Source organism: Saccostrea cucullata, unplaced genomic scaffold (assembly GCF_032062105.1).
Source record: "Saccostrea cucullata isolate Sc308-1 unplaced genomic scaffold, CSIRO_AGI_Scuc_v1 ctg3418, whole genome shotgun sequence".
NCBI lineage: Eukaryota > Metazoa > Mollusca > Bivalvia > Ostreida > Ostreidae > Saccostrea > Saccostrea cuccullata.
In genome coordinates this window covers 52170-77251 of record NW_026940174.1, presented here as the reverse complement: position 1 = coordinate 77251, position 25082 = coordinate 52170, and the positions used below count along the sequence as shown (strand labels likewise).

General features: G+C 33.8%; 1 protein-coding gene across 1 annotated transcript in view; it reads left to right on the top strand.

Annotated features, from left to right (window-relative positions):
• LOC134254899 (receptor-type tyrosine-protein phosphatase F-like) overlaps positions 1–23961 on the top strand; it is a 34540-nt gene extending 10579 nt beyond the window's left edge. Inside the window, exons 4-5 of the mRNA XM_062737431.1 lie at positions 22639–22902; positions 23945–23961. Of these exons, the coding sequence (XP_062593415.1) occupies positions 22639–22902; positions 23945–23961 (281 nt within the window). The remainder of the gene's footprint in view (positions 1–22638; positions 22903–23944) is intronic.
• Positions 23962–25082: the final 1121 nt, after the last annotated feature.

Genomic DNA, 25082 nt, shown 5'->3' with positions numbered 1-25082 from the left:
TATTTCAACCTTCCCCCAAAGAGAGTGGAAGTGGACCCCAATGGTAGCGTCAATCTGACCTGTGGGGCCATCGGATCCCCTATGCCATATGTCTTGTGGTGGGATGGTTCTACGGCACTGGGACAGGCTGTCATAGGAAAGAATGTCCTCCAACTAGGAAACGTAACGCAGAGCAAGAACTACACGTGTATGGCGTCAAATAACTTAGGATACATCAAAGATGTTGGAGAGGTTACAGTTAAAGGTATATCGTATTCTATCGATATAGCAAGATCCATGGATCCATGTGGTCCGATTGAATATTAGCACAAGTCTGTCCATTGTACCTGAATTAAAGAATGGCTGGATGATTACATTTAAAACAACCCCCCCTCCCTGAAAATCAGAGGATGCATAGTAATCAGGGTGCCTGTCCATCCAGTGACTTTCCTGGCCTTGTTACTTAGTTAAGGTTTCCCAACTCATATGCACAACTCTTCCTATACCACACAGGTCACTTTGTGATCTGAATGCTCACAGTGCCTTAACATTTTTATAATCATTTCAATAATTAAAGATACATAAGAAATGAAACCTATAAAATATCTCTGAACTGCACATTTGATATTTTAGAAATTCTCTAAAGAATTACACATAAATATCAATGTTTTGTTTAAAATACACTTATTGTTTTTATCAATTTTATTATATATGCTTAATTCACAATTCTTATTTGCAATCTACATTCTTTTTTGCAGCCAGTAGTGGTTAAGGTGTGATCATGTAGATTTGGACAGGCTACCAAGATATCAATTGAAAACTTTATTGGATAAATGTCAAGATCTACTGCACTTAATTTCAATAAACTTAACTTCTTAAAACACCATGTGTTCAATGTGTGTTTGTTTCCATAATGCAAGATCTGAAATTTGTTATCAATTTTTCTGTTGCATTTTGTGTCTTTGTTGTTAAGATGATCTGAGTTACAAAGATTTTTTAATTAAAAAACAACATATAGATTCTCATATTTGGAGCTTTTCACCAAAGTACGAGGGTTGTTAGAAAAGTTCGCGGACACATTGAATTACGGAAAATCTATTGTGTACTGTGAAGTATGACCTATGTCTGAATAAATTCCTACATTATGTTTATTTGTATGTAAAAAATCAGGTCCATTTACTACAATCTTGAAAATTTACAAGGATTTTTACTATGAGGTCATGGGATTCACGGAGCAATCACTTGACGTAAGGCGACAGATTTCAACCCGTTGACAGGTTAAGCTTTTTCGCAGTTCATTAAATCTGTCATTTTTTCCATATCTTTATTATCTTTTTTCTACTCTAAATTTGAATATCTATATCAAGACATGTTACTTTTTCTACTATAATGTCTTTTGTACTGATTCGGATATTATTGAGATGTTTGGGAAAAAAGTCTATGCAGTTAATCGATCAGGTATGGAAACTATGCAAAACCATAAAGGCACAACGTCAATGCAATAAAGGGTTATTGAAGTATCGATGGGGTTAATCATTCAAAATGTTAATGCTTACATTCTTATAAAGCTACAACCATTTGAAAACTTTTGTCCTTTGTATGTCTAGGAAATTCCCTGCAGCATCTTGCACTTTTTAATCTCTTTTTAGACATTTTCCTGTCTGCATACATAATTTTTACGTAGTGCAGTGCTCCATGACGCTCAATGACGTTCTGATTTTTAACTGTGTTTTTATGCGTTGATCATTTATAAATGGCTATAAAACAGTCATATACTCTCCAATTTGATCCAAAATTTCTCCCAGTGATGTTTCATGGATACTTTTGCGACAGGTAAAATATCACAAATCTCTTTGCACTACAATTGTGCAATTTTTAATTTTGATAAAAAGTCTATGTGATGTAAACGTGCCAAAATGTAGCATGCTCCGTGAAGCAAGATTTATCAAAATAGAAGCTGTATATTTTTTCTATGAGCACCGGAGAGCACCAAAGTTTTGGATATTTATTGGAAAATAGGTTAATATTTATCTGAAAAGTTTGACCGATTTCGTGAAAATAGCGCGCTCACAATAGAACTTGTCCGCGAACTTTTCTAACACCCCTCGTAGTTGCAACAAACCTGTTATTGCCCATTGTTGGTAGAATTTTAACATTTCAAAACATATACATTTCAGTAATGAAAAAAGAAATAAATTATAAAAATATTCATTTATTCACTATTGTCACTATTCAGAATATATTATATAAATATAATTCTAACGAACTTTCTTAAAAAAAAATTACAGAAGTATAAATTTCAAAATTAATTTGATAATTTTTTTGTTTACATACTAGTATTATATTTTTAACAAATATTACAGTTCTATATAATATATGTACGCTTTATTTCAAAATTAAAAATGCTTTAAAGCACAATAATATGAGTTCATGATATGACTGTATATACCCAGTAATACAGTAATGAATTCATCAGGCACGTAGTATCCGGTGGGGCAGGGGGGTCTGCCCCCCCCCCCCCCCCACTTTTTTCCTCAACATTACCTTTACTATAGAAAATGTCTATTGAAAAGATGGTTGGCCCCCCACTTTTTACCACAGTATATACATAGCAAGTTATATATAGGAAAAAAAATTGGAAGTGAAAGGAAGTTTGGCTTGAAAAAATTTGGCCACTACCCCCCCCCCCCCCCCCCCCCCCCCCCCCCCCCCCACCCCCCGAAATAGGATTTTCGAGTTTGGGTACTTTTCAATTTTCGTTTTTTTATTTTTTTTTTATTTTTGCTTGTCAACTTTTTTTTAGGTAAAATCAAACAAAATTTTCTTAGGTTGCCCCCCCCCCCACTTTCAAAAACGATGCTACGTGCCTGTTCATTCATCAAACATGTCAAGTATCAACAAACATGTTAGGTTTTAGAAACAAATACAAATACCTAAAATCGACTTTTTGTGAAGAACAAAGTTATCGACTTCTGATTCTTGTTTGCATCTGTGGGCTTCTTTTTCTGAAGGGAGAGGGGAAAAAATAAAATTATGTGAACAATTTTGTTGGTATACACTCATTCATATACATATTTACAAAAGCATTGGTCCTATAGCTACATTTTTCCCTGAGCTACATGTAGATGTTTCAAGAGCTTTCAAAAACTACAAAATAGTAACAATACTCTTTTTTTATAATGTCATTGTGATCTCAGAGTGTATTTGAAAAATATTTCCAGATAAGCCAATTCTTTCGTAATGTTTTTTTTATTTAATAAATAGAGACCAAGTATTTGATTCCAAATAAAGAACGAAAAGAACAGGAATGAAAAAAAAACAATATTTACATTCAGTCTAATTTTCTTTATGAAATCCATTAGAAATCCACGACGTTCAAATTTCTATAACACACGCGAAACCTTGTCAGCGCGGTAGAATATACGTAGGAACTAAATGCATTTTCGATAATTAGGAATACCAAAATGTATATTGTTTTGATCCAATTTCATAATAAAAAAAACCTACCCTTTTAAAATTAACATAAAAACAGCAAATATGCATTAAGAACTAATTTGTCATTTTATTTCCCCGCAATGTTTGCGTTATTTAATTTTCCAACGTCACAAACGGCTTTCCAACGTCACAAACGGCTATTACGTTTATTAAGCACACCAATACCGAAAGGCGCTAAATTCACATTAAACAAGAAGGAAATAAAAAATTATGATAAAGAAAAATTAGGGAATGTAAATATAAGCATTGAATTCATGTTTTGGGATATCTTCGGTCCTATAACACACCTTGCCGTGCCGATGAATTATCAATTCAATTTATCGGCACGGCCAGGTGTGTTATAGGACAGAAGACATCCCAAAATATGAATTCAATGCTTAATTGATGCCCTAGAACGAAGCAGCAGCCCACGGGTGCGCCAGTACAATGAATCAAAGCAAAATATTGGCACACTTGGCATAGAACAAGATTAAAATTGAGCAATTTCAGCGTTTTTGTGAAATCACTAAAACATAAATAAAATAAATAACTATGGGGTCCAGCCTAAATTCCTTAGCAAAGACGTAATTTGCAACAGAGAAAATGGCGGAGTCGACTGGGAAGGTCAGTAAACATCACGAAATTTGAATCAATGATTTGCACATTTAAATAAGTCGATTGGGTGAAGCATTTATTAATCTGTTTGGGGGATACTTTTGGATACGCACGAATTACAAACCAAAAATCTATTGAAATAAAACAACATGCCTTGCAGACACGGATTGGATACGTGTGTCTTCATATGTGAGTAAGTACTGTCTTTTATAACAGAGTACATGCTGAACGGAAAATAAGAGAAACTTATCTCATATATTACATCAATACTCTTAATTCGTGACTTTCTGTGACAAAGTGACAAAGTTTTGTCTAGATTCCCAAAATTTAAGGGAGTATTGGAAATATTTCATATGCAAAGTGCGGTGCAGGGCTTTTTTTCCTGTGCAAATTATTTTGCTATATTATAAACAATAAAGAAATTCACTATCACAACGATTACAAAAAACGAAAAATACATTCGATAAATTTTGAAAGTTTCAATGTATTGCCTTTTTAAAAACTGTTTTAAGGACAGATGATACAAATAATAAATGGATGCCTGGATTTGTTCACATTTTTTGACCTAATTTCATTGCAAACGATTAAAATAATAAATTTCCAGAATATAAAGAAATTGTAAACTTTCTGTGACGTTCAAAATTCAACCCTTCTGAAACCATCCTTATTATTCTATACAAATTTTTCACTTCAAATTCCATTTTTGTGTAACGTTGAATAAAAAAATTAAAAACTACGCGGTCAAACTTATTCAAATGATTCATTACAACATGACTCAAGTTGTTATTTTCAAACTTTTAGACAAAAATTTGTTTGTATCATCTGTCCTTAAAAACCGTTCAGATTTATCTATTTCAGAAAAGAGCATAACAACAAATGCAGTAAGATTATTACCAGCAAATATTTTCTTCACCAATACTAAGTGACACAAGGATTATAGTATATACATGTTATCATTATGTGAAATCTTTTCGAACCAAGGAAAGGTAATTTGTGTAAAAAAATCATTATTATATAATAAAGGTCGTATTACATGTAAGTACCAAGAAATCAGAATGTATGCCTCAAAACAAAACTCTTGAACATTGGACTTGCATTTGAACTAAAAGGGAGAAACAAGAACAAAGTCCATCAATTACCCTATTACATAATTTGAGTGAACTTATTTAGGTTGTAGCGGCAAACTTTTGAGATCATTATTATCTTATTCTGGGAGGGATTGGGATTTCTGATATTTGATGAAAACTTGTCAAACAATATGGAATATGGAATTAGTTTCTAGGAAGTTCTGTATAACATATTGTGCTATTACATTGGTATTTCTGAGTGGAGTTATTGGTCAGCGTGTACCGGATGGACCTGCAGGTTGGTCTCAAAATTAGAGGTGTCTATACAATACCCATTTTTTTTTAAATTTCGTCATCCCAAATTTATAAGAAAAAGGTGAAGATAGCGAACATGACCGAACTCAAAAATCCTGCAAACACTAAAGATCTGTGAGCAGGGCATAATAACACGAACCTCTGGAAATTTCAGAGGTGGGATAAGGTGCCTATGTGGGTAAAATATTTCTTTTTCTATTTGTTTTTCTCTGTTATAACTCTGTAAGATTTACTTGAGTTGATTTCTTGATAATTATACCAGTATGTAAATTTCGTCAAGTGAAAGGTCAGTGTCTAACGTCAATGGGCGATGATTTTGAAATTGGACTTTGGAGACCTTGGGTAATTTAAGACTGTTAGACAAAATAAAATTGTTTAAACTAAATAAATACATGTATACTACTAAACACTTAAAATTTAACCTGAGTCAAGTAGTCTATTGTAAGATAAATTAGCTTTTAACTAAAATCTTCAAAATTTGCAACAATATCACATGTGTTAAATATATTCTAAAAGGTGTATTTTTGTGTCAAGTCATTTCTTTGGGTATCAACATTTCTGACCCTTGTGTTTCAATAAAAGTATTTCCTGGAAACCCAAAGCCTACGTATCATTGGGGAAAAGGGGGTATGAACATACATATATTGTTTTCTGCTGATTTTCTTCTTTTATGCTATTTCTATTTTTGATATAGGGAGAATTCATATGACTTTTAAGCCTTGATAAAAACTGCGCAAGTAATTACTCAGGAGGTTCGGAATCTGGCCGTGGCTGAGGGACTTGTGGTCAGTTTTGTCCGTGAAGCCTCTGGAAATCCACAACCTAGGTTTTACTGGGAAAGAGACGGGAAAAGGGTGAACAGGGAGAGAAGAATCAAAATATTTGACATGCCGTTTGGTGACGTTTTGAGGATTGAGATGGTTCGGAATAAGGACAGTGATAGTACCTTTACCTGTGTGGCTGAGAATGGAGTGGGGGATCCAGCCAGAAGTACGGGGAGTCTAAAGGTTTACCGCATTGACAGGGAAGGAATTGGTAAAAAGACAATTAGGTCTTGGTGTTAAGAGATAAAGAGTGTTATGGACAAACTTCACAATTACTTTGATGTGAGAGCGGGCGGGAAGAAAATTTTGCATGATACATACAGCAAAAAGGGGGATGAATCATGAAAATTTTCATTTTTAAACAGCAAGGTCATATTGATATTGAAACATTTCTTTTATGTGGATTCAAGTTTGATCAAGTAGATTAAAGATCGATTCAGTTAATATTGGGTCTAACACTTAATTTTTCGAAAAAGAGCAGTCGAAAGAGCCCCGCCCCATGTGAGCCTTGTTGCCCGTAAGGATTTTATATATTCCTTATGGTTCGTTTGGGGATATAGAGAAGTGTTGTACATATCCTCATGAATTATCAAAAACTCTTCATTTCTAAAGTGAACCGTCCACCTATACAAGTAATAAAAATGTAAATATTGAATGCAAGTCTAAGCGTAACGTATTGGAGGGTGGGTCATCGAGACATTTGAATGTATTGATGGTAAATATATAGTAAATGTAGTTGCTTTTTAGAGTGATCAGGACATTTTTAAAGTAACATTATCAACGTTAAAAAACTATAGCATTATGAACCATTTTATAATGATCAGTGTCTAGTGCTCAAATGCCACAGATTGAGGAGCTTCCTCATTTGAAAGTGTTAATTTGCATATACATGTACTTTAAATTAATTGAAATGCAATCACCAGAAATAGGTTTCCTCATTTAGCGGCGAAATACCAGTAGGTTAAAAAAGCTACTACCAGTTTTAATTATATTCACCTTTATTGTTTTTTTTTCTTCAGAAATTCCACTGGGATATCCTAAAATTGTTGTAAATCCTGATTTAAAGTCTGTGGAGAAAGAAAAACCAGCCATCATGGAGTGTCAAGCGGATGCTGATTGACACAAGTTTGACATCAAGTGGTTCAAAAATTGCATCCATTTAGACGTGGGTGACAACAAAAGGCTCACAATCGCTGAAACAGGTACTTAGTTGCCAGAAAAATGATACGGTACATTATACTCTGTAGCATTAATACAATTATATATCGGTACCAAATTTTAATCAGGAATAATTTTTCAAATTCATTTGCAACAATGTCATCTTTCGAAAAATTGTAGGGTATACTTGCTTCAATGTACCAGAAGTATCTGATGAGGCTGTAGCTCTACTGGTCTGTACTCTGTATGTATAACAAAGGCAAAGTAGCACTTGGATTTGAAACTTTACAACAGGCAGCAATAAATAGAATTATGTATTTTAATGTAGTCTACTTGTGTGCTAAGTTATATTAAAATCAGACCAAAAACTGTAGGAGGCTTTTTATTTTTTTACCCAACCTTACACTTATACTATAGAAAATGTTCATGGATAGGCTGGTTGCCCCCCCCCTCCCCCCAACATTATGTGGTATAAGAAAAAAGTAGTATAAAAATTGGTACTGAAAGAACTTGTATTGAAAAACAGTTGGCCTCTACCCCCCCTTTCCACCCCATCCTACCACCCAGAAATAGGATTTTCGACTTTCGAAAACTTTTCTTTTTTTCTTTTTTTTTAATTAGCTTGTCAACTTCTTCATGAAAAGTAAAAAAAAATTTCTCTGGCTTTCAAAAACGATCCTACGTGACTGACAGTAACCATGTAATCATAATTGTTAATATCCAAAGATATAATAAATGTATCTTAGTGAAAACCAAATTTGATTATACTTCCTGAAAATGCCTTTGAATTTATATGACACTTATTGACTTTGCTGTTTAAAAGATGAAAATTTTTATTGACACAACCATTATTTCTTTGTTATGATCCACTTGAATTGCTCCTCTGTTTTCCTGATTGGTCATATCTTGAACAAATTTAAATCTACATTACCTTTTTTTATTCTTATATATTGATGATGAATCATGGCTTTGTAAAGAATTTGATTACCCACTGTGGCCCCAACATACCCCCTAGGGTCATGATTTGAACAAACTTGAATTTTCATTACCAGAGGATGCTTCTATACGAGTTTCATCTTTCCCGTCCAGTGATTCTTGAGATGATTTTAAAAGATTTTCCCCCATGTATTCCTGTGTTAAACTTTGATACCCCATTGTGGCCCCGCCCTACCCAGGGGCTCATGATTTGAACAACCTTGAATTTTCACTACACGAGGATGCTTCCAAATGAGTTTCATTTTTCCTTTCCCAATGCTTTTTGAGAGGAATACTTTGAAAAGATACCTTTAATTTATCACTAATTCATAAGCATCTCTCCTTGGTAGAGGGCGTGACCCATCATTTGAACAAACTTGAATCCTCTTTACCCAAGGATACTTCGGCAATTTTGGTTGAAATTGGCCCAGTGGCTCTTGAGAGGAAGGTGAAAATTGTCAATTTCCCTTACTTTTGTAGCAAACTCTTATCACCTGTATAGGAAGTTCGATTCGATTCAAAAGAGCTTGCTCTACATACAACAATTTTCCAGAACGAGACAGCCTATTGGCAAATATGTTTCTGATATAAGAATACCATTTATTTTGAAATATGACTAAACTGCTGGAAGAGAAACGTTTTGAAATGAATCATAGAAATGTCTATTTTCAGTGACCATGACAACCCCTTTCACTTAAATCAAACCGCCACACCACATCGAATACGTACGTATAATGCATCTTAGTGTATGTGTAGTCTACTTCTTTTACAATTTATATTGAAATTTTCCAAATGTCACACGAGGAATAGCATTTTAAAAGTACTTCACAGAAAATGTAATATTAGTAATCATTACAACGCCGCGATTATCGAAATCAAACTCATTATGCATCTTAGTTTAATATACTATTGTACCAGGTTATATTCAAATGGGACAGGTTAGTGCGTTCGCTTCATGATCGGGAGGCCGGGGTTCGAATAGGTGATATCACTTTTTGCAGTAAATACCAAAACGGCGCCCAATAGTTTTGTGATAAATAATTTTTGTGATTTATAATAAAAATATAATCAATTTAGTTCTTTCTCAGCTATTGTGTTTTATTATATGATTGAATAATTTCCCTCTCATTGATTGGTTGAAATCCAACAATGTTAGAAAAATATTACGTTATATTGACCTGCACTTGACCTTCCAGGTCAATACAAGGAATTCTTGCAGGTTAAAATAATGAATCACGTGACATTCCAGGTCAATACAAGGAATTATTGCAGGTCAATATAAGGAAATATTGCTGTTCCATTTTTCTTGTAACAATGTGTTCTTGTTGAAATTTCTCGTTTAAAAAACTTTCAATTAAAAAAACCAGCCTTGTAAGTCTTTGCTGTCATTTAATCATATAATAAAACAGTTATTGCTATCTATTGAGGTCAATACGATGATTTTGCCACCTTCAAAGTACAATATTCACTTCGCCCTTCGGGTTCAGTGAATATTGTACTCCTCAGATATCTAAATCACCGTATTGACCTCAAAAACAGCAATAATTGTACAATATTTGCTGATTAAGCCATAATTTTTTTTTCATATAAAGTAATTCATATAGTATAGTGTGTATTGATTAAATCTTATGTGAGCACTGAAGGGTATAACAAAACAGCCTGTGGCCTCGGGCAACATTTTCATCTTCAGGTTCAACAAATCATATGTTGCCCTCATACCCAGTCAATAACTGTATAGTGCTGCCCATAGACTTCAATGTAAAATTCAAGGTGAAATTAGATAAACGGACAATAATTAAAATTTTGTACATTCCTTTGGTGGAGTACTTTTATTTGATACCATCTTCAAAATGCTACCATGATTAAAAATATCGGACCATTCATTTATTAGGTACAAAATATGGTCGTTATACATTGAATACCCCGGTCCCGTGTCGCGGTAGGCGTTGGCGCGAAAAAGAACCTTCACTGCTCAATAGCCCTGAGTGCTGGGTATAGGTCTAAATTTGAAGTCCTTCACCGGTATACGGCGATGTCTCCATATGAGTGAAAGATTCTAGAGTGGGACATTAAATATCATACAATCAATCAATCAAATGGGATAAAACAGGAGAAGGAGTAGATTTTTTTACAAACAGATGGGCGTGCAATGGACATTTTACTATCGCACAGTCCATTGAATGTTCAACCACTCTTTCTTCAGAAGGAAGGTACAGTGTTTCCATGACTTGTTGAATTTTCTTCATCAGATTTCCACCAAACAGAATATTTATTTGACATTTTCATTTCATTTTCAATGTAAAACTATTATGCTGATTTAAGGTTATGGGTTCTTGTATAGGGTAATTATTCCAAAAATAATGAGACCTGCATGTAATTTGAGGGTTGCAGAAAAGGTCAACTTTAAATGTTCATCTGTAGTTATATAATAAGATTTATGAGTATAATTAGATAAACAAATTCTATTCAAAAAGCGAAAAAGCATGTTTCTGAATTTTAGTTTTAAAAAAAATCAAATTGAAGGACATACGCAAGGTACCTTACCTACTGATAGTTTTTCAAGATATTCCTAATTTTAGATTATTGTGCCATCAGATGTTCATAGACAAAAAATCAGCATGTATTACCAGGGTTTTTTGAAAGATATCAAATTATGAAAATTTTTGCATTATTCAAAGAAAAATTTACAAAAATTACGAAACACAAATTCAAGATTTCTTCTATCAAAATTATTGTTAGAAGAGGTGTACTTATCTATATGTAGACATTTAAAGTATTGCACAAAGGTCCTTCGTTTGGTGGAACTCTTCAACTCTAAGGAAGAAACCAATAAAGTTTAAACTACATTGCGTATGACCTTAATACAGTAGATAGAAAAATATGGAATCCGGGTTGGGCCATGGAGTTCACTATCGCACTATCGAGCATCGACCGATGGATCGATGGCACGATGAAGCAATATCACGACAATGCGATGACGATCGCAGCATCGTTATACTGAATTAGCGTATCATCGCACTATGGACCCAAACCCTGATGGTGCGCCTGATGATGCGATAATATACCGCATACCCAGATTACCCCGGATCCAAACCTCCTCGGTGATAAAATTGCCTCTCCTCTTCTCGTAACGTTTTCTAAAATCGTGAATCATTTTATACAAAATATAATACATGTATATACAAAACAAAAAATCCCCAGGAATTGCATTTGAAATAGAAATGAGAAACGATGGTAAGTTAAATCAATTATCCTATTAATGATATTATAATATCAGTGAACTTATTTAGGTTGTAGCGGCAAGCTTTTGAGATCATTGTCCTCTTATTCTGGGAAGGATTGGGATTTCTGATATTTGATGAAAACTTGTGAAACAATATGGAATTAGTTTCTAGGAAGTTTTGCTTAGCGTATTGTGTTATTATACTGGTATTTCTGAGTGGAGTTATTGGTCAGCGTGTATTGGATAAACCTGCAGGTTGGTCTCAAAATTAGAGGTGTCTATACAAAATATCTATCTTTGATGATTTCTATGAAAAAGGTGAAGATAGCGAATACTGATCGATATGACACGCCAAATTCACAAAAATGAGATAAACCTAGTTTCACAATTGATAAACTATGTTTATCGACTGTAAACTATAGTTTACAATAGTTAACGATTCGTTTAGTATAGTTTTCATCTGTAAAACTATATCTAACATTCGTTAACTATAGTTTACGAATGCTAATCTAAGTTTATATGTCTGAATAAAGCGTTAACAATAGATTTTGTTGATAAACATAGATTCACGTTTGTAAACTATAATTTACAATCGTAAACTATAGTTAAGAGTTGTTAATCATAGTTTCACAAATCGTGAAACTATATTTATCAGATCGTTAACTATAGTTAACGGTTTGTAAACTAAAGTTTACAAATCGTGAAACTGTATTTATCAGATAATCTATGTTTTGCAATCGCAAATGATTGTTTTCGAAGTTAAGTATAGTTTACGGTCGACCTTAAAAAACTACAAATAATAGAAATCTGTGATCAGGATATAAAACACAGACCTCTGGAAATTTCATAGATGGGATCAGGTGCCTATGTAGATAAAATATTTCCATTTCCATTTGTTTTCTCTGGAATGACTCTTTAAAATTTCTTAATAATTTTACCAGTATGTAAATTTCGCCAAGTGATGGTCAGGAGCTGAGGAAGTATGGCAAGCCCTTTTGCTTAATATTATTCGGAAAACAAAATTTATCTTAAAATTACAGAGATATTCTCATTTTAGAGAGACATCTCTTTAAAAATAAAGATATCTTCCAACTTAAAGAGATATTTCTACGAGAAATTAAGAGACATCTCTTCAACTTAGAGAGATATCTCTTATACTTATAGAGATATCTAGTAGATTGAACAGATATCGCTTTCTCCTTGAGAAATATTTCTTTCGTGAAATCGAATGAAAAGCATTTAACCGTTAAATAACTAAGAACTGCAAACGATAGTTTTGTTCTCCCGCCTACCTCGAAGTAAATTATTAAAAATCAACAAATTCGATGAATTTAAGTTATTTTTTATAGATAACTATATGGATTTTCATAAACATTACTTATTTGGGAAAACAAAAAGAGATAATTATAAAATTTTGGTAAAACTTGTTCACAATAGAAATCAACGGAAAACGGAAAATATTTTAACCCCCCCCCCCTTCCCGTGACACAAAAATTCCTTTTTACAAGTAATATGGACTGTTCTTCACAAATTCATACCAAACTGCTTGAGTTTCAGATACAGGCAGCAGCTACAAAATACTGTACAGTGGAAAATCAGATAACATTTCAATAAATTGGTTGGCACTATACTCTTATTGAAACACTAAAAACACACCCAATATATGAATACTATGACATCTGTCCTCTTAAGGCATCCACATACACCCTAATGTAGCTCTAACCCCCTCCCGCAAACGAAATGTTGACCCGGGTATACTGAAATTGATATATCTGTTTATCTGGCTGTCTGTCTTTCGATCTTTGGATCAAAATCAGGGTCAGATATGTTGGTCAAGGTCAAAAGGTCAGACATGTTGGTACCCAAAGAAAGGACTTGTCACAAAAATACACCTTTTTTGAATCAATATTAACACGTGATATTGTTACAAATTTTGAAGAATTTACTTACAGGCTACTTAATCTTACAATACTTTACTAAAAATGTTATGTAATAGATTTGAATTACACGAGGTTTCCAAAGTGAATTTCAAAATACCCGCCCACTGACTTTAGACACTGATCTTTCACTTGGCTAAATTTACGTACCAGTATAATTATCAAGAAATTAACCAAAGTAACATTTAAAAAGTTATCACAGAGAAAAACAAATAGAAATGGAAATATTTTATCCTCCTAGGCACCTGATCCCACCTCTGAAATTTCCAGAGGTTCGTGTTTTATACACTGCTCACAGAGTTGTATTGTTTGTGTTTTTTTTAATAGATCGATCCTGTTCGCCATCTTCACCTTTTTCATCATTTTTATTAATTATTATCATATGGGAGGCGGGAGTATCTTAGTGAAGTCAGTGCTCACAGTACTTCTAGTTGTCACGGGTATCTGGGTAGAATGGCGACAGGTGTTTGTGCTGGTTATCTAACGTTCACCTTGTTTATACGGTATTTCAATGCATTTACATCTGTTTGTATTTGTATACTGCACTGACTTGTGGGTTTGGAACCTGTTAAATTCGTGGTTGAAAAACTAGTTGTCAGTGTTGTTTGTACGGTTCCTGGAAATCCACAGCCTACATTTCATCAGGGAAATGGATGAACATACGAAGGGTGATCAAAAAGTTCGCGAACTAAATTAATAATATCCATAAAAGAAACAATATTTGGTTTCAATGTTGATTATATTTTAAATTAATCCTCTCAGATTTTAATGCACGTCGTTCTGCGCATGCGCGAATTACGTGATATTGGCGGTCACGAGACGTTCTGTCACAAAAGTTGAAAGATTTTTCTGAGTTTTATATTTATATTTTTATGACAAGAACAGTTCATTTGTCAGAAATGGTCAAATCTCGGCAACAGAATGGGTGGATAAGAATATCCTTTCCAAAAATAAGCATGGCGACAATTAAAACACAAATCTGTCTCGGGAGAGACATTTATTCAAGGTGGATAGAGAATGGATGCCTCCTTTTTAATCATATCTAAAATATTTAAAATCTAAAATAAACGATATATATCTTATGTATTTAAATAACTATATTATTGTTCGTGCGTATATGTTTTTTGCTTATTTTCTCCTTTTATGCTATTTCTATTTTTCAGATAGGGAGACTTCGCATGACTTTATAGCATTGACAAAAACTGTGCCAGTAATTACTCAGGAGGTACGGGACCTGGCCGTAACTGAGGGACTTGTGGTCAGCTTTGTCTGTAAAGCTTATGGAAATCCACAACCTAATTTTTATTGGGAAAAAGATGGGAAAAAGTTTCACAAGAGGAGGAGATTCAACTTATTTGACATGCCGTATGGTAGTGTCTTGAGAATTGACACTGTGCGGAATACAGACAATGGTAAAACCTTTACCTGTGTGGCTGAGAATGGAGTGGGGGATCCAGCCAGGAGTACGGGGCGTCTAAAGGTTTACCGCATTGACAGGGAAGGAAACGGTAAAAAGACAATTAGGTCTTGTTGTTAAAAGATGATGAGTGTAATGGAAAAACTTCACATTGACTTTGATGGCTGGAATGGGATAAAATTTTGCATGATGCATGCAAAAACGGGGGAAAGAATCATAAAAAATTTCCATTTTTAAACAGCAAGGTCATATTGATATTGAAACATTTATGTTATGGGCATTAAAGTTTGATCAAGTCAATTAAAGATGAACATTTATTTCCTCGAAGAACAGCACACAAAAGTGCCCCATGTGAGCCTTAATTGTGGCACGTAAGGATTTTATTTATTCCTTTTTGGAATAGCTCTCAAGTTCATCTCTTGATATAGGGACTCGTACTTGTATAAAATGAAAATATAAGACCAAACCAAGTGTTTGATCCTGATCACATTTCAACACTTCTTATCATATGGAGCTCTTCAAGAAACATACAATATAGAACGAAGTGTTGTACATATCCTCAGGAATTCTCAAATATCTTTTTTTCTCAAGTGAACTGTCAGCTCTATATACTAGTTATAAAAATGTGTACATTGAATGCAAGCCTAAGCGTAACTTATTGGAGATGGGGCATGGAGGCATTTGAATGCATCAATGGTAAGTATCACCGTGTAAAGGGGCATATGTGGGGTTTCGGTTAATTATCAAATGGGGTTTCAACTCCGAAGCGGTGATTTTTTGCACTTGGAAAATATATTTGTAAACATTCTTGGCTAATTAATTCTTTGGGTCCAAAGACATGCCCACTGGTTGTAAGAATGCATTACCTTCCAATTTAGTGCAATATGCCGTTCGAAAGCCTTACGGATAATGCTAACATTTCTGGACAATTGCATCGACTGGAAAAATTTGTGGTTTTGCTGACATTCTTTGCTTTTTGTCCCCCGCTTTCGCGAAAGCGAGGGGACATTAAATCTCATTCGTCTGTCCGTCAGTCTGTCCGTCACAAAAACTATAACCTTGACCATAACTTTTTATTTAGTGGAGCTATGACTTTCATATTTCATATGTGTATTCCTTGTGACAAGAGTCACAAGACCTTTATTTGGCTACCACCAAATTTGACCTCTTGACCTTGGAGTTTGACCAACTTTTACTAAAAAATTCCAAACTTTTACTTTGGCCATAACTTTTGAATGGTAGGTACTAGGACTTTCATATTTCACATATTTATTCTTTGGGACAAGACCTTTCATTGGATACCAACAACTTTGACCTTTTGACCTTGACCTTGGAAATTTACGTACTTATGAAAAAACTATAACCCTGACCATTATTTTTGAACGGTAAGGGCTATGGCTTTTATACTTCACATATGTTATTCCTGTAAGAAGACCTTTCATTGGATAACAAGAACGTTGACCTTTTGACCTTGGAGTATTAACTACTTTTTAAAAATTATAACCTTGGTCACAACTTTTGAACGGTAGACACAATGACTTTTATATTTCACATATGTATTTTCAGTGGCAAGACCTTTCATTGGACACCAACAACTGTGACCTTTTGACCTTGACCTTGGAGATTTACGCACTTCTGACAAAACTTTAACCTTGACCATAACTTTTAAACAGTAAGGGCTAGGGCTTTCGTACTTCACGTATGTAATTCTTGTGAGAAGACCTTTCATTGCATACCAAGAACTTTGACCTTGACCTTGGAGTTTTAACTACTTTTTAAAAACTTTAACTTTGGTCACAACTTCTGAACGGTAGAAACTAGGACTTTCATATTTTAAATATATGTATTCTTTGTGGCAAGACCTTTCATGGGATACCAATAACTTTGACCTTTTGACCTTGACCCTAAAAAAATAATATCTCGCCCACAAAGACATCGAAAGCGGGGGACCACAATTCTTTGAATTTGCTTGTTACTTTCCATAAACGGACGTTTAAAGCTCATTTTAAGGATGATAGATAAAGATTGATGCACAACTAATCCATGCAAGCGGAGAAATACTAGTAAGATGAAAGAAAGCTACTAATAGTTTTAATTATTCATCTTTGCTGTTGTTTTTTTCTTCAGAAATTCCACTGGGATATCCTAAAATTGTTGTAAATCCAAAGCTAAAATCTGCAGAAAAAGGGAAACCTGCCATTATGCAGTGTCAAGCGGATGCTAATGGACACAAGTTTGATATCGAGTGGTTCAAAAATGGCGTCCCTGTAGACTTGGGCGACAACAAACGGCTCACTATCACAGAAACAGGTACTTATTTGTCAGATAAATGATAAATTGTAATGTCAATTCAATTCAATATAGGTACAAAATTTTAATCATATATAATTTTTCAAATTAAATTTATTTGCAACAATGATATTTGTTCAAAATTTGTAGGGTACTTGCTTCAAGAAATTAATTCCACCTTAACTCCTATGAAGATTTAGGGCATACTTTGGATTTTTTGGGTCAATCCTAGCCACGAATATAAATATCTCTCAGAACAATTACGAGGGTTGATCCAAAAACTTTGATAAAATTGCTATAAATCGACGTAAAGCAACAAAATTTTACATGATGAATGCTTTATTTATTTCAAATCAGACCTGAAAAAATTCAAAGGAATATGATTTATACTTTCCAAAATATCGGATTTTAAACAATGTGCGTTTATGGTAGTCGCCGCACCTAAATATAACGTCATATGACGGATACGCATCGTCATACTTTTAAGGTCAAGATCTAGTAAATAACTTGAGACTAATTTTTTGGTGCTAGACCCCTATGACGCCATAATCAATTTCAACTTTCTTTTTCCCGTACTTTACGGCTTTAGCAGAATTATGTAGGGTATTTTCATGTCATTCAATTTGAAATCATATGAAAAGTAAACCGGATACCTATATTAAATTTGATATTGATTTAAAGAAGAGGCCATGAACATATTAATTACCGTTTTCGGAGTGACTGTAGGCAATCTGGATACATTTCCTTTGCCGAATACGAAAAAATCTCCCATATTCATTGCTGGTTTTCTTAATTTTTCATTAAAAATGACAGTTTGAAATACAGTTTTTCATCTTGTTTACCTACAAATTATGCCCCGAAACACCATATTTGACCAAGCTAAGGTTGTAAAGCATCAATAAAGGAATTTATTTCTCAAGTTTGATAAATCTGTAGGCACCTTTCATTTACTAGATCTTGACCTTAAGCGTTTCCCCTTTGTTTCATATTTGTGTTTCGCAAACACTTTCACCAATTCCACTTTCTTTAAGAGTTCTTGGTACCATTATACACTCACTCGTTTCATAGTGAAGCCCTCTGTCAAAAATTTTGAACAGTAGCAAAGACAAACTTAGAAAGAATTCACATTATGCATGTCACTCTATACGTCTGTCTTTTTTGACATCAGACACCATCGAATGTTTCAGTAAGATCTCCTATCTTTTGGTCTTTTTGTCCTCTGCTGATCATTCAGTGACCATTCACCCGCCCAGATTTGCTGAAACCATCTATAAGATGTTTCTTATTTAGATTCTTTATTCTGTAACAGTAAGTCTGAATAATTTACGTTAATGTCGCTTATGATGATTCCCATATTTTGAAGCAACAAATGCATTACAACTCATCGAGCCGTTTTTCCCCATTTCGACAATCTCTTTGTTCAATTCAACAGAGTAAAACAACAATGTTTATGATCACAAATATACCAATGGCGTCATTTAATTATAATTTTCAATTAAAGACTAGAACATAAAAGAATTGTTAAAAAATTGGGAGATTAGGTGCTTTTTTAGAATCTAATTCATGTGTAGTCTTTTTCATTCTAAAAAAAAACACTGTAAAACGTGACGTTCCTTTGTGACACGGCGACACCCCCTATGCTCTATGTTTTAAACATTTATAAAATAAATTGAAATAAACATTACTGAATTAAAATTTTAATGTTAACTAGATTTATATTTGTGTATCGTTTGGTATACGAGGGCTGTTCAATAAATTATGCCCTCGGTGCTCAGAAGGAAGTACATGTAAACGACGCTTTTCAATGATTTAATCTTCATGCTTTTACTAACTTATTAATCTCTTTTAATTCAAACACATGTCCGTAACATTTTTTATCCAATTTCTGATTGTTAATTTTAGAACTCATTTTTTTGGTGTCAAACGTTTCTTAAAAACAGTGTAAATTACTCCCGATATGGTGTCTATCAAATTTGCTATGTGTCATAATGTCAATCATACCTAAATTTGACAAACAGTACATAAATTGTTATAATTTTTGTTGGCAAGGAGGGCAGGGGCGTAGTATCAGGGGGGGCCAGGCCCCCCCCACTTTTTCTGCCGACATTACCTTTACTATAGAAGGTATAGAAAATGTTTACTGAAAGGAAGGTTAGCCCCCCCCCCCCACATTTCAGCAAAGGGTAGTGTTAGAAAGAAAATTTACCCCAAAAAGTTTGAATTGAAAGATAGTTGGTCTGCAAAAAAGTCCCCCCCCCCCCCCCCCCCCCCCCCCCCCCCCCCCCCCCCCCCAACAAAATAGGATTTTCGACTTCGGGCAACTTTTAAATTTTCCTTTTTTTTTTTTGCTTGTCAACATTTTCAGGTAAGTAAAAAAAAATTTTCTCTGGTTGGCCCCCCCACTTCCAAAAACGATGCTACGCGCCTGGAGGGTACCCATCTTTGATGCCTGATATAATTTTTTTATCATTGAAAGTCATCGGTTGCTGTAGATGACACATATTTCAGTGAATATTTCTTTGGGATTTTTACAAGTTTTACAGCAGCTTTAATGTAGCCTTTATTTTCACTTTCGGGGAATAAACCAATACAGATATCATATGACATTAAACTTGACTTCCTCTCATTATTGAATCTTTACTGAATTTATAACAGTTTATGTGACCACTTATCATCACGTATAGTTTCATCGTGAGAAGCTGGGAAACAAGGGCTATTCGAGACACTGCAATATAAATGACTAATAAAGAATCAGTAAACTAAAGTGAAAATGGTTTATTCCCCGAATGGCTACTGGAATAAAACAACAAGTAATTATCACACTCAATTAAGGGGCCTTCTAAGGGGTACAGGTAGACTTACCGGTATGAATAATCTACCATAATTGAAACAAAATAAAATAGAAATTCATCTCATTTTATTTTAATTTGAGCACTATATAAATATTTTGTATACATATTTATTGAATAAATAATTTTACAAGCACAAATCATATTAAAAACTATAAATTATCTTGAAGTTCTATTGATTAGCAGCACTGATTTTCACATTATATATGAGATAACACTGTTTCACTTTCATATAACACATATTTACAATTTATTTAGTCCATCTCCGTATATTTCTTTGCAACTAAAGGATTGCTATGAAAGGTGAAGAAGTTCATAAACTTCATCTGGATTTTATGATTATTTAATAGAATGTTTTGATAATTCAAAATGATAGATAAAAAAAATAAATTACACAAAACTTTATAGAAACACTTTATTTATCATACATACAATGTATATATCTACCGGTATATTATTTAAAAAAAAAACACTAGTGTTAATTTATCTAAAAGAGTTTGAAAATGTAGCACAAAAAGGTATAATAATTTTTAAGTTCTCAATCAATACTATTAATAAATTGGGGAAAAAATTAAATTAAAGGTACAATAAAAATTTCACTTTTCTTAAATCTTAATTTTATCTACTTATATTTATATATATTTTTATTCAGTATATTTCGGAAAATAAAAATAAACCCTCTGAATTAATATATAATTGAATGAATATATTTGATTTACAAAATATTGCTTATCCAGGTAAACACAGGTAAGTCTACCTGTACCCCTTAGAGGGCCCCTTAATTGAGTGTGATAATTACTTGTTGTTTTATTCCAGTAGCCATTCGGGGAACACACCTCTGTATTGTATGTCATACAGTTCAGTGCATTATTTATTAAACAGCCCTCGTATTGTATTTGATAATATGACGCCAAATATAAAAGATATGGACACTGTGACATTACTTTTAAATCAACCCTCGTACCTAGGGCAAGGTAAAGATTCATGAAATCTTTTGTATGTATATGATTTACCCACAAAATAACCGAACTAGTGAAATTGTAATTGTCCACGAACACTGACCCACTTAATTCAAATTGATTCCACAGTACGGCCACCTACCATGTAGCCTCTCTCAGGGATTTTGGGGGGGGGGGGGAAGAAATAGGACGGAATAGAAAAAAACTGTGACCGCAAAACTTTGTTTTTACACCATTTATTCTCTGGGTCGTTAGTTCGTTGACTCATACGGGGTAACTTAATACGTGAATTAAATAATTTACAGAGAGGAACCAGAAATGATCCTGCATCTTTATTGTTTTTATGGGTAGAAAATATGTTTTACTGTTTTTTTTAGGAAGGTGGGATGAACCTATTTTTCATAGATTGGGGATTAAAAAATTGAAAATTATTTACATTTAAAAAAATTGATGTAAATGTAAAATACATGTATCCTTATCACTGACCTTGGTGCAATAATACTATTTTTTATTCTATAGTGAATTAATTTAATTAGATAAACAGTTCAGGCGCGGATCCAGGAATTGTAGTTAGAGGGGGCGCCAAAAGTAGGCAAGAGGTCTGGGGGCTGCCTTGAGGCCCCCAGTGGGTCCAGCTCCTGGGTTCTAGAGATTATGTAGGGTAAAAATGAGGTCTTCCAAGTAGACATATTTACATTTTCCTAGACAAAACTCTGATTTATGTTAACTTTGACAATTTTAGGGGGGGGGGGCGCCGGGTGCGCCCCCCCTTAAATCCGCCACTGAAACTGTACCATGATAGCTTTTCAAAAAAAAAACATTATATAGCTTTTACGAAAATGAAATTTGGGAATCTTTTTCATCAATAGAACGTCTGTCTTTTCAGGATCTTTACGTATAGCCAAGGCCCTGGAGTCAGATTATGGAAAATATGAATGTGTAGCTACCAATGAGTATGGAGTGACCTACTCTTATGCTGCGATGTTATACGTCAAAGGTATGTACAATGTACTACTATTTTCATTGGTAAAAGAGAATTTTTTTATTTACTTTCATCCAATTATGAAATCTTTTTTGTAGGTTTTGGTTTACTAGTATATACATGTATATATAATTTGGTGCTAACAAATTCTCATCTGAAATCTTACATTAAACATTAATCTTAGAATTTGTTAAAAATTGTTATGTCTACAAGTTGCAGATTATCTCAAGTGCAATGTCTGTGAAAGGTCTAGTTTTTGCTCTCTTGAATTATTTCAAGAACATGAAGAAAATACATTTTAAGGGCAGTTTACGTGCAATACCTTGACCATTACCATATATACTAACTAAGTTGATGCTTACAAATTCTTATCTGAAATCTTAAATTTATCTTAGAATTTGTTGAAGATAGTTTTGCAAGTTGCAAATAAACGCAAGTGCAATGTCTGTTGAATTTGTAGTTTTTGCTCTCTTGAATTATGAAAAAGAACACAAATAAAATACATTTTTATTGCATTTTTACGTGCAATACGTGACCATTACCATACATACTTATGATATACAATTATTTTTCAGTACGTCGAGCCCCCCTTCATTTTACCTTTTTACCCCCGAAGAGAGTGGAGGTGGACCCCAATGGCAGCGTCAATCTGACCTGTGTGGCGGTGGGGTCCCCCATGCCACACGTTATGTGGCGGGATGGTGCCACGGAACTGGGAAAGTCTGTCATAGGAAAGAATGTCCTCCAACTGAAAAACGTCACGGAGAGCAAGAACTACACGTGTGTGGCGTCGACTAACTTAGAAAAAATCGAACACGTCGGGGAGGTCATAGTTAAAGGTAAAATATCCGTACAGCGACATGTGGTCTGTTTCAAATTTATGGGGCCAAAATGGTCGATCAAAGTTTTACATAGGAATATATAGCAAAAATCTTTAAAAATCTTCTTCTCAAGAACCACTGGGCCAGGAAAGATAAAACTCATGTGAAATCATCCTCAGGTAGTGTAGATTGAAGTTTGTTCAAATCATGACCCTTGGGGGTAGGGTGGGGCCAAAATGGCCGATCAAAGTTTTACAAAGGAATATATAGGAAAAAACTTTAAAAATCTTCTTCTCAAGAACCACTGGGCCAGTAAAGATGAAACTCATGTGGAATCATCCTCAGGTAGTGTAGATTGAAGTTTGTTCAAATCATGACCCCCGGGGTAGGGTGGGGCCAAAATGGCGGATCAAAGTTTTACATAGGAATATAGAGGAAAAATCTTTAAAAATCTTCTTTTCAAGTACTTCACAGCCAGGCTTTGTTATATTTACAAGGAATCATCCTCAGGTAGTGTAGATTCAAGTTTGTTCAAATCATGACTTCTTGGGGGGGATGTAAAATTCAAGTACGGCCTCCCCCCCCCCCCCCCCAGTTTACTTTCAGTTCTGATCTGATCTGTGTTTTTTCCTAGCCAATTGCTCAGGTGAGCGATGTGACCCCTGGGCCTCTTGTTTGGAGTTTTATAGTTCTGCAGCTAACCTCATTAATAAAAGGGACACCAATTTTGCCCCTATTGTAACTCCTCTTAAACCTCTAATTTAAATTTCTAATGCAACTTTCATAGAATCTTATTAACATGCTGCCAAGAAATGCATCCATACTGGTATGGGAGCAGGGGATCATTTTGTGATCTTAATGTCACAGTTCCTTAACATTTTTATAATTATTTCAATAATTAAAGATATAAAAGAAATGGAACCTATAAAATATCTCTGAATTCCACATTGCAGAAATTCTTTTAAGAATTACAAAAAAAATGTTTATAAATAGTTTTGTTTAATACACTAAATGTTCTTGTCATCAAAGCTAAACTTGCCATCTCTATTTTTTTTTACAGGAAGGAGTAGTGGATAATAGCGTAGATTTGGATTGGCTACAAAGATCTCACCTGAAATTTTTTGTTGAATAAATGTCAAGATCTACTGCACTTAATTTCAATAAACTGAACTTCTTAAAACACCACGTTCAATTAGTGTACTGTATAAATGAAAATTTTAGCTTGACGCAAATTTAGCGATTTGTCTTTAAAATATGGTATTTTATTTTTAATGAGAAGTAATTTTAGCGATTTTAAAATGCTCAATAATAAAGGTATTGCAAATTGAAGACAGTTTATTTTTAGCGATATTTAATTTTAGTGATCTCAGAACCTTCGCTAATAATGCCAAAATTAAATCCTCGCTAAAAATTCTGCTTATACGGTATTTGTTTCCATAATGCAAGATCTGAAATTTGTTATCAATATTTCTGTTGCATATTGTGTCGGTGTTTATAAGATAATCTGATTTACAAAAATATTTTAATTAACCAGAAGTCTCTGTCGAGATTGTAGCTCTACTGGTTTGTACTTATAACAAAGGATGAGAAAAGAAGCAATTGCCATCAGACCAAAACTGGAGGATGACTAGCGTTTTAAAGGAATTTCAAAGAAAATTCTATTTTTAGTAACCATGGCAACTCTGTTCATCGAAATCAAAAACCGATGCTATATTTTATGTATCTTAGTGTAGTCTACTTGTGTGCCAAGTAATATTGAAATCAGACCAAAACTGTAGGAGGAGTAGCGTTTTAAAGGAATTTCAAAGAAAATTCTATTTTTAGTAACCATGGCAACACTGTTCACCAAAATCAAAAACCGATGCACTATTTTATGTATCTTAGTGTAGCCTACTTGTGTGCCAAGTAATATTGAAATCAAATCAAAACTGTAGGAGGAGAATTGTTTTAAAGGAATTTCAAAGAAAATTCTATTTTTAGTAACCATGGCAACACCGTTCACCAAATCAAAAACCGATGCACTATTTTATGTATCTTAATAGTGTAGTCTACTTGTGTGCCAAGTAATATTGAAATCAAATTAGAACTGTAGGAGGAGTAGCGTTTTAAAGAAATTTCAAAGAAAATTCTATTTTTAGTAACCATGGCGCAAACGTTCATCGAAATCAAAAACCGATGCACTATTTTATGTATCTTAG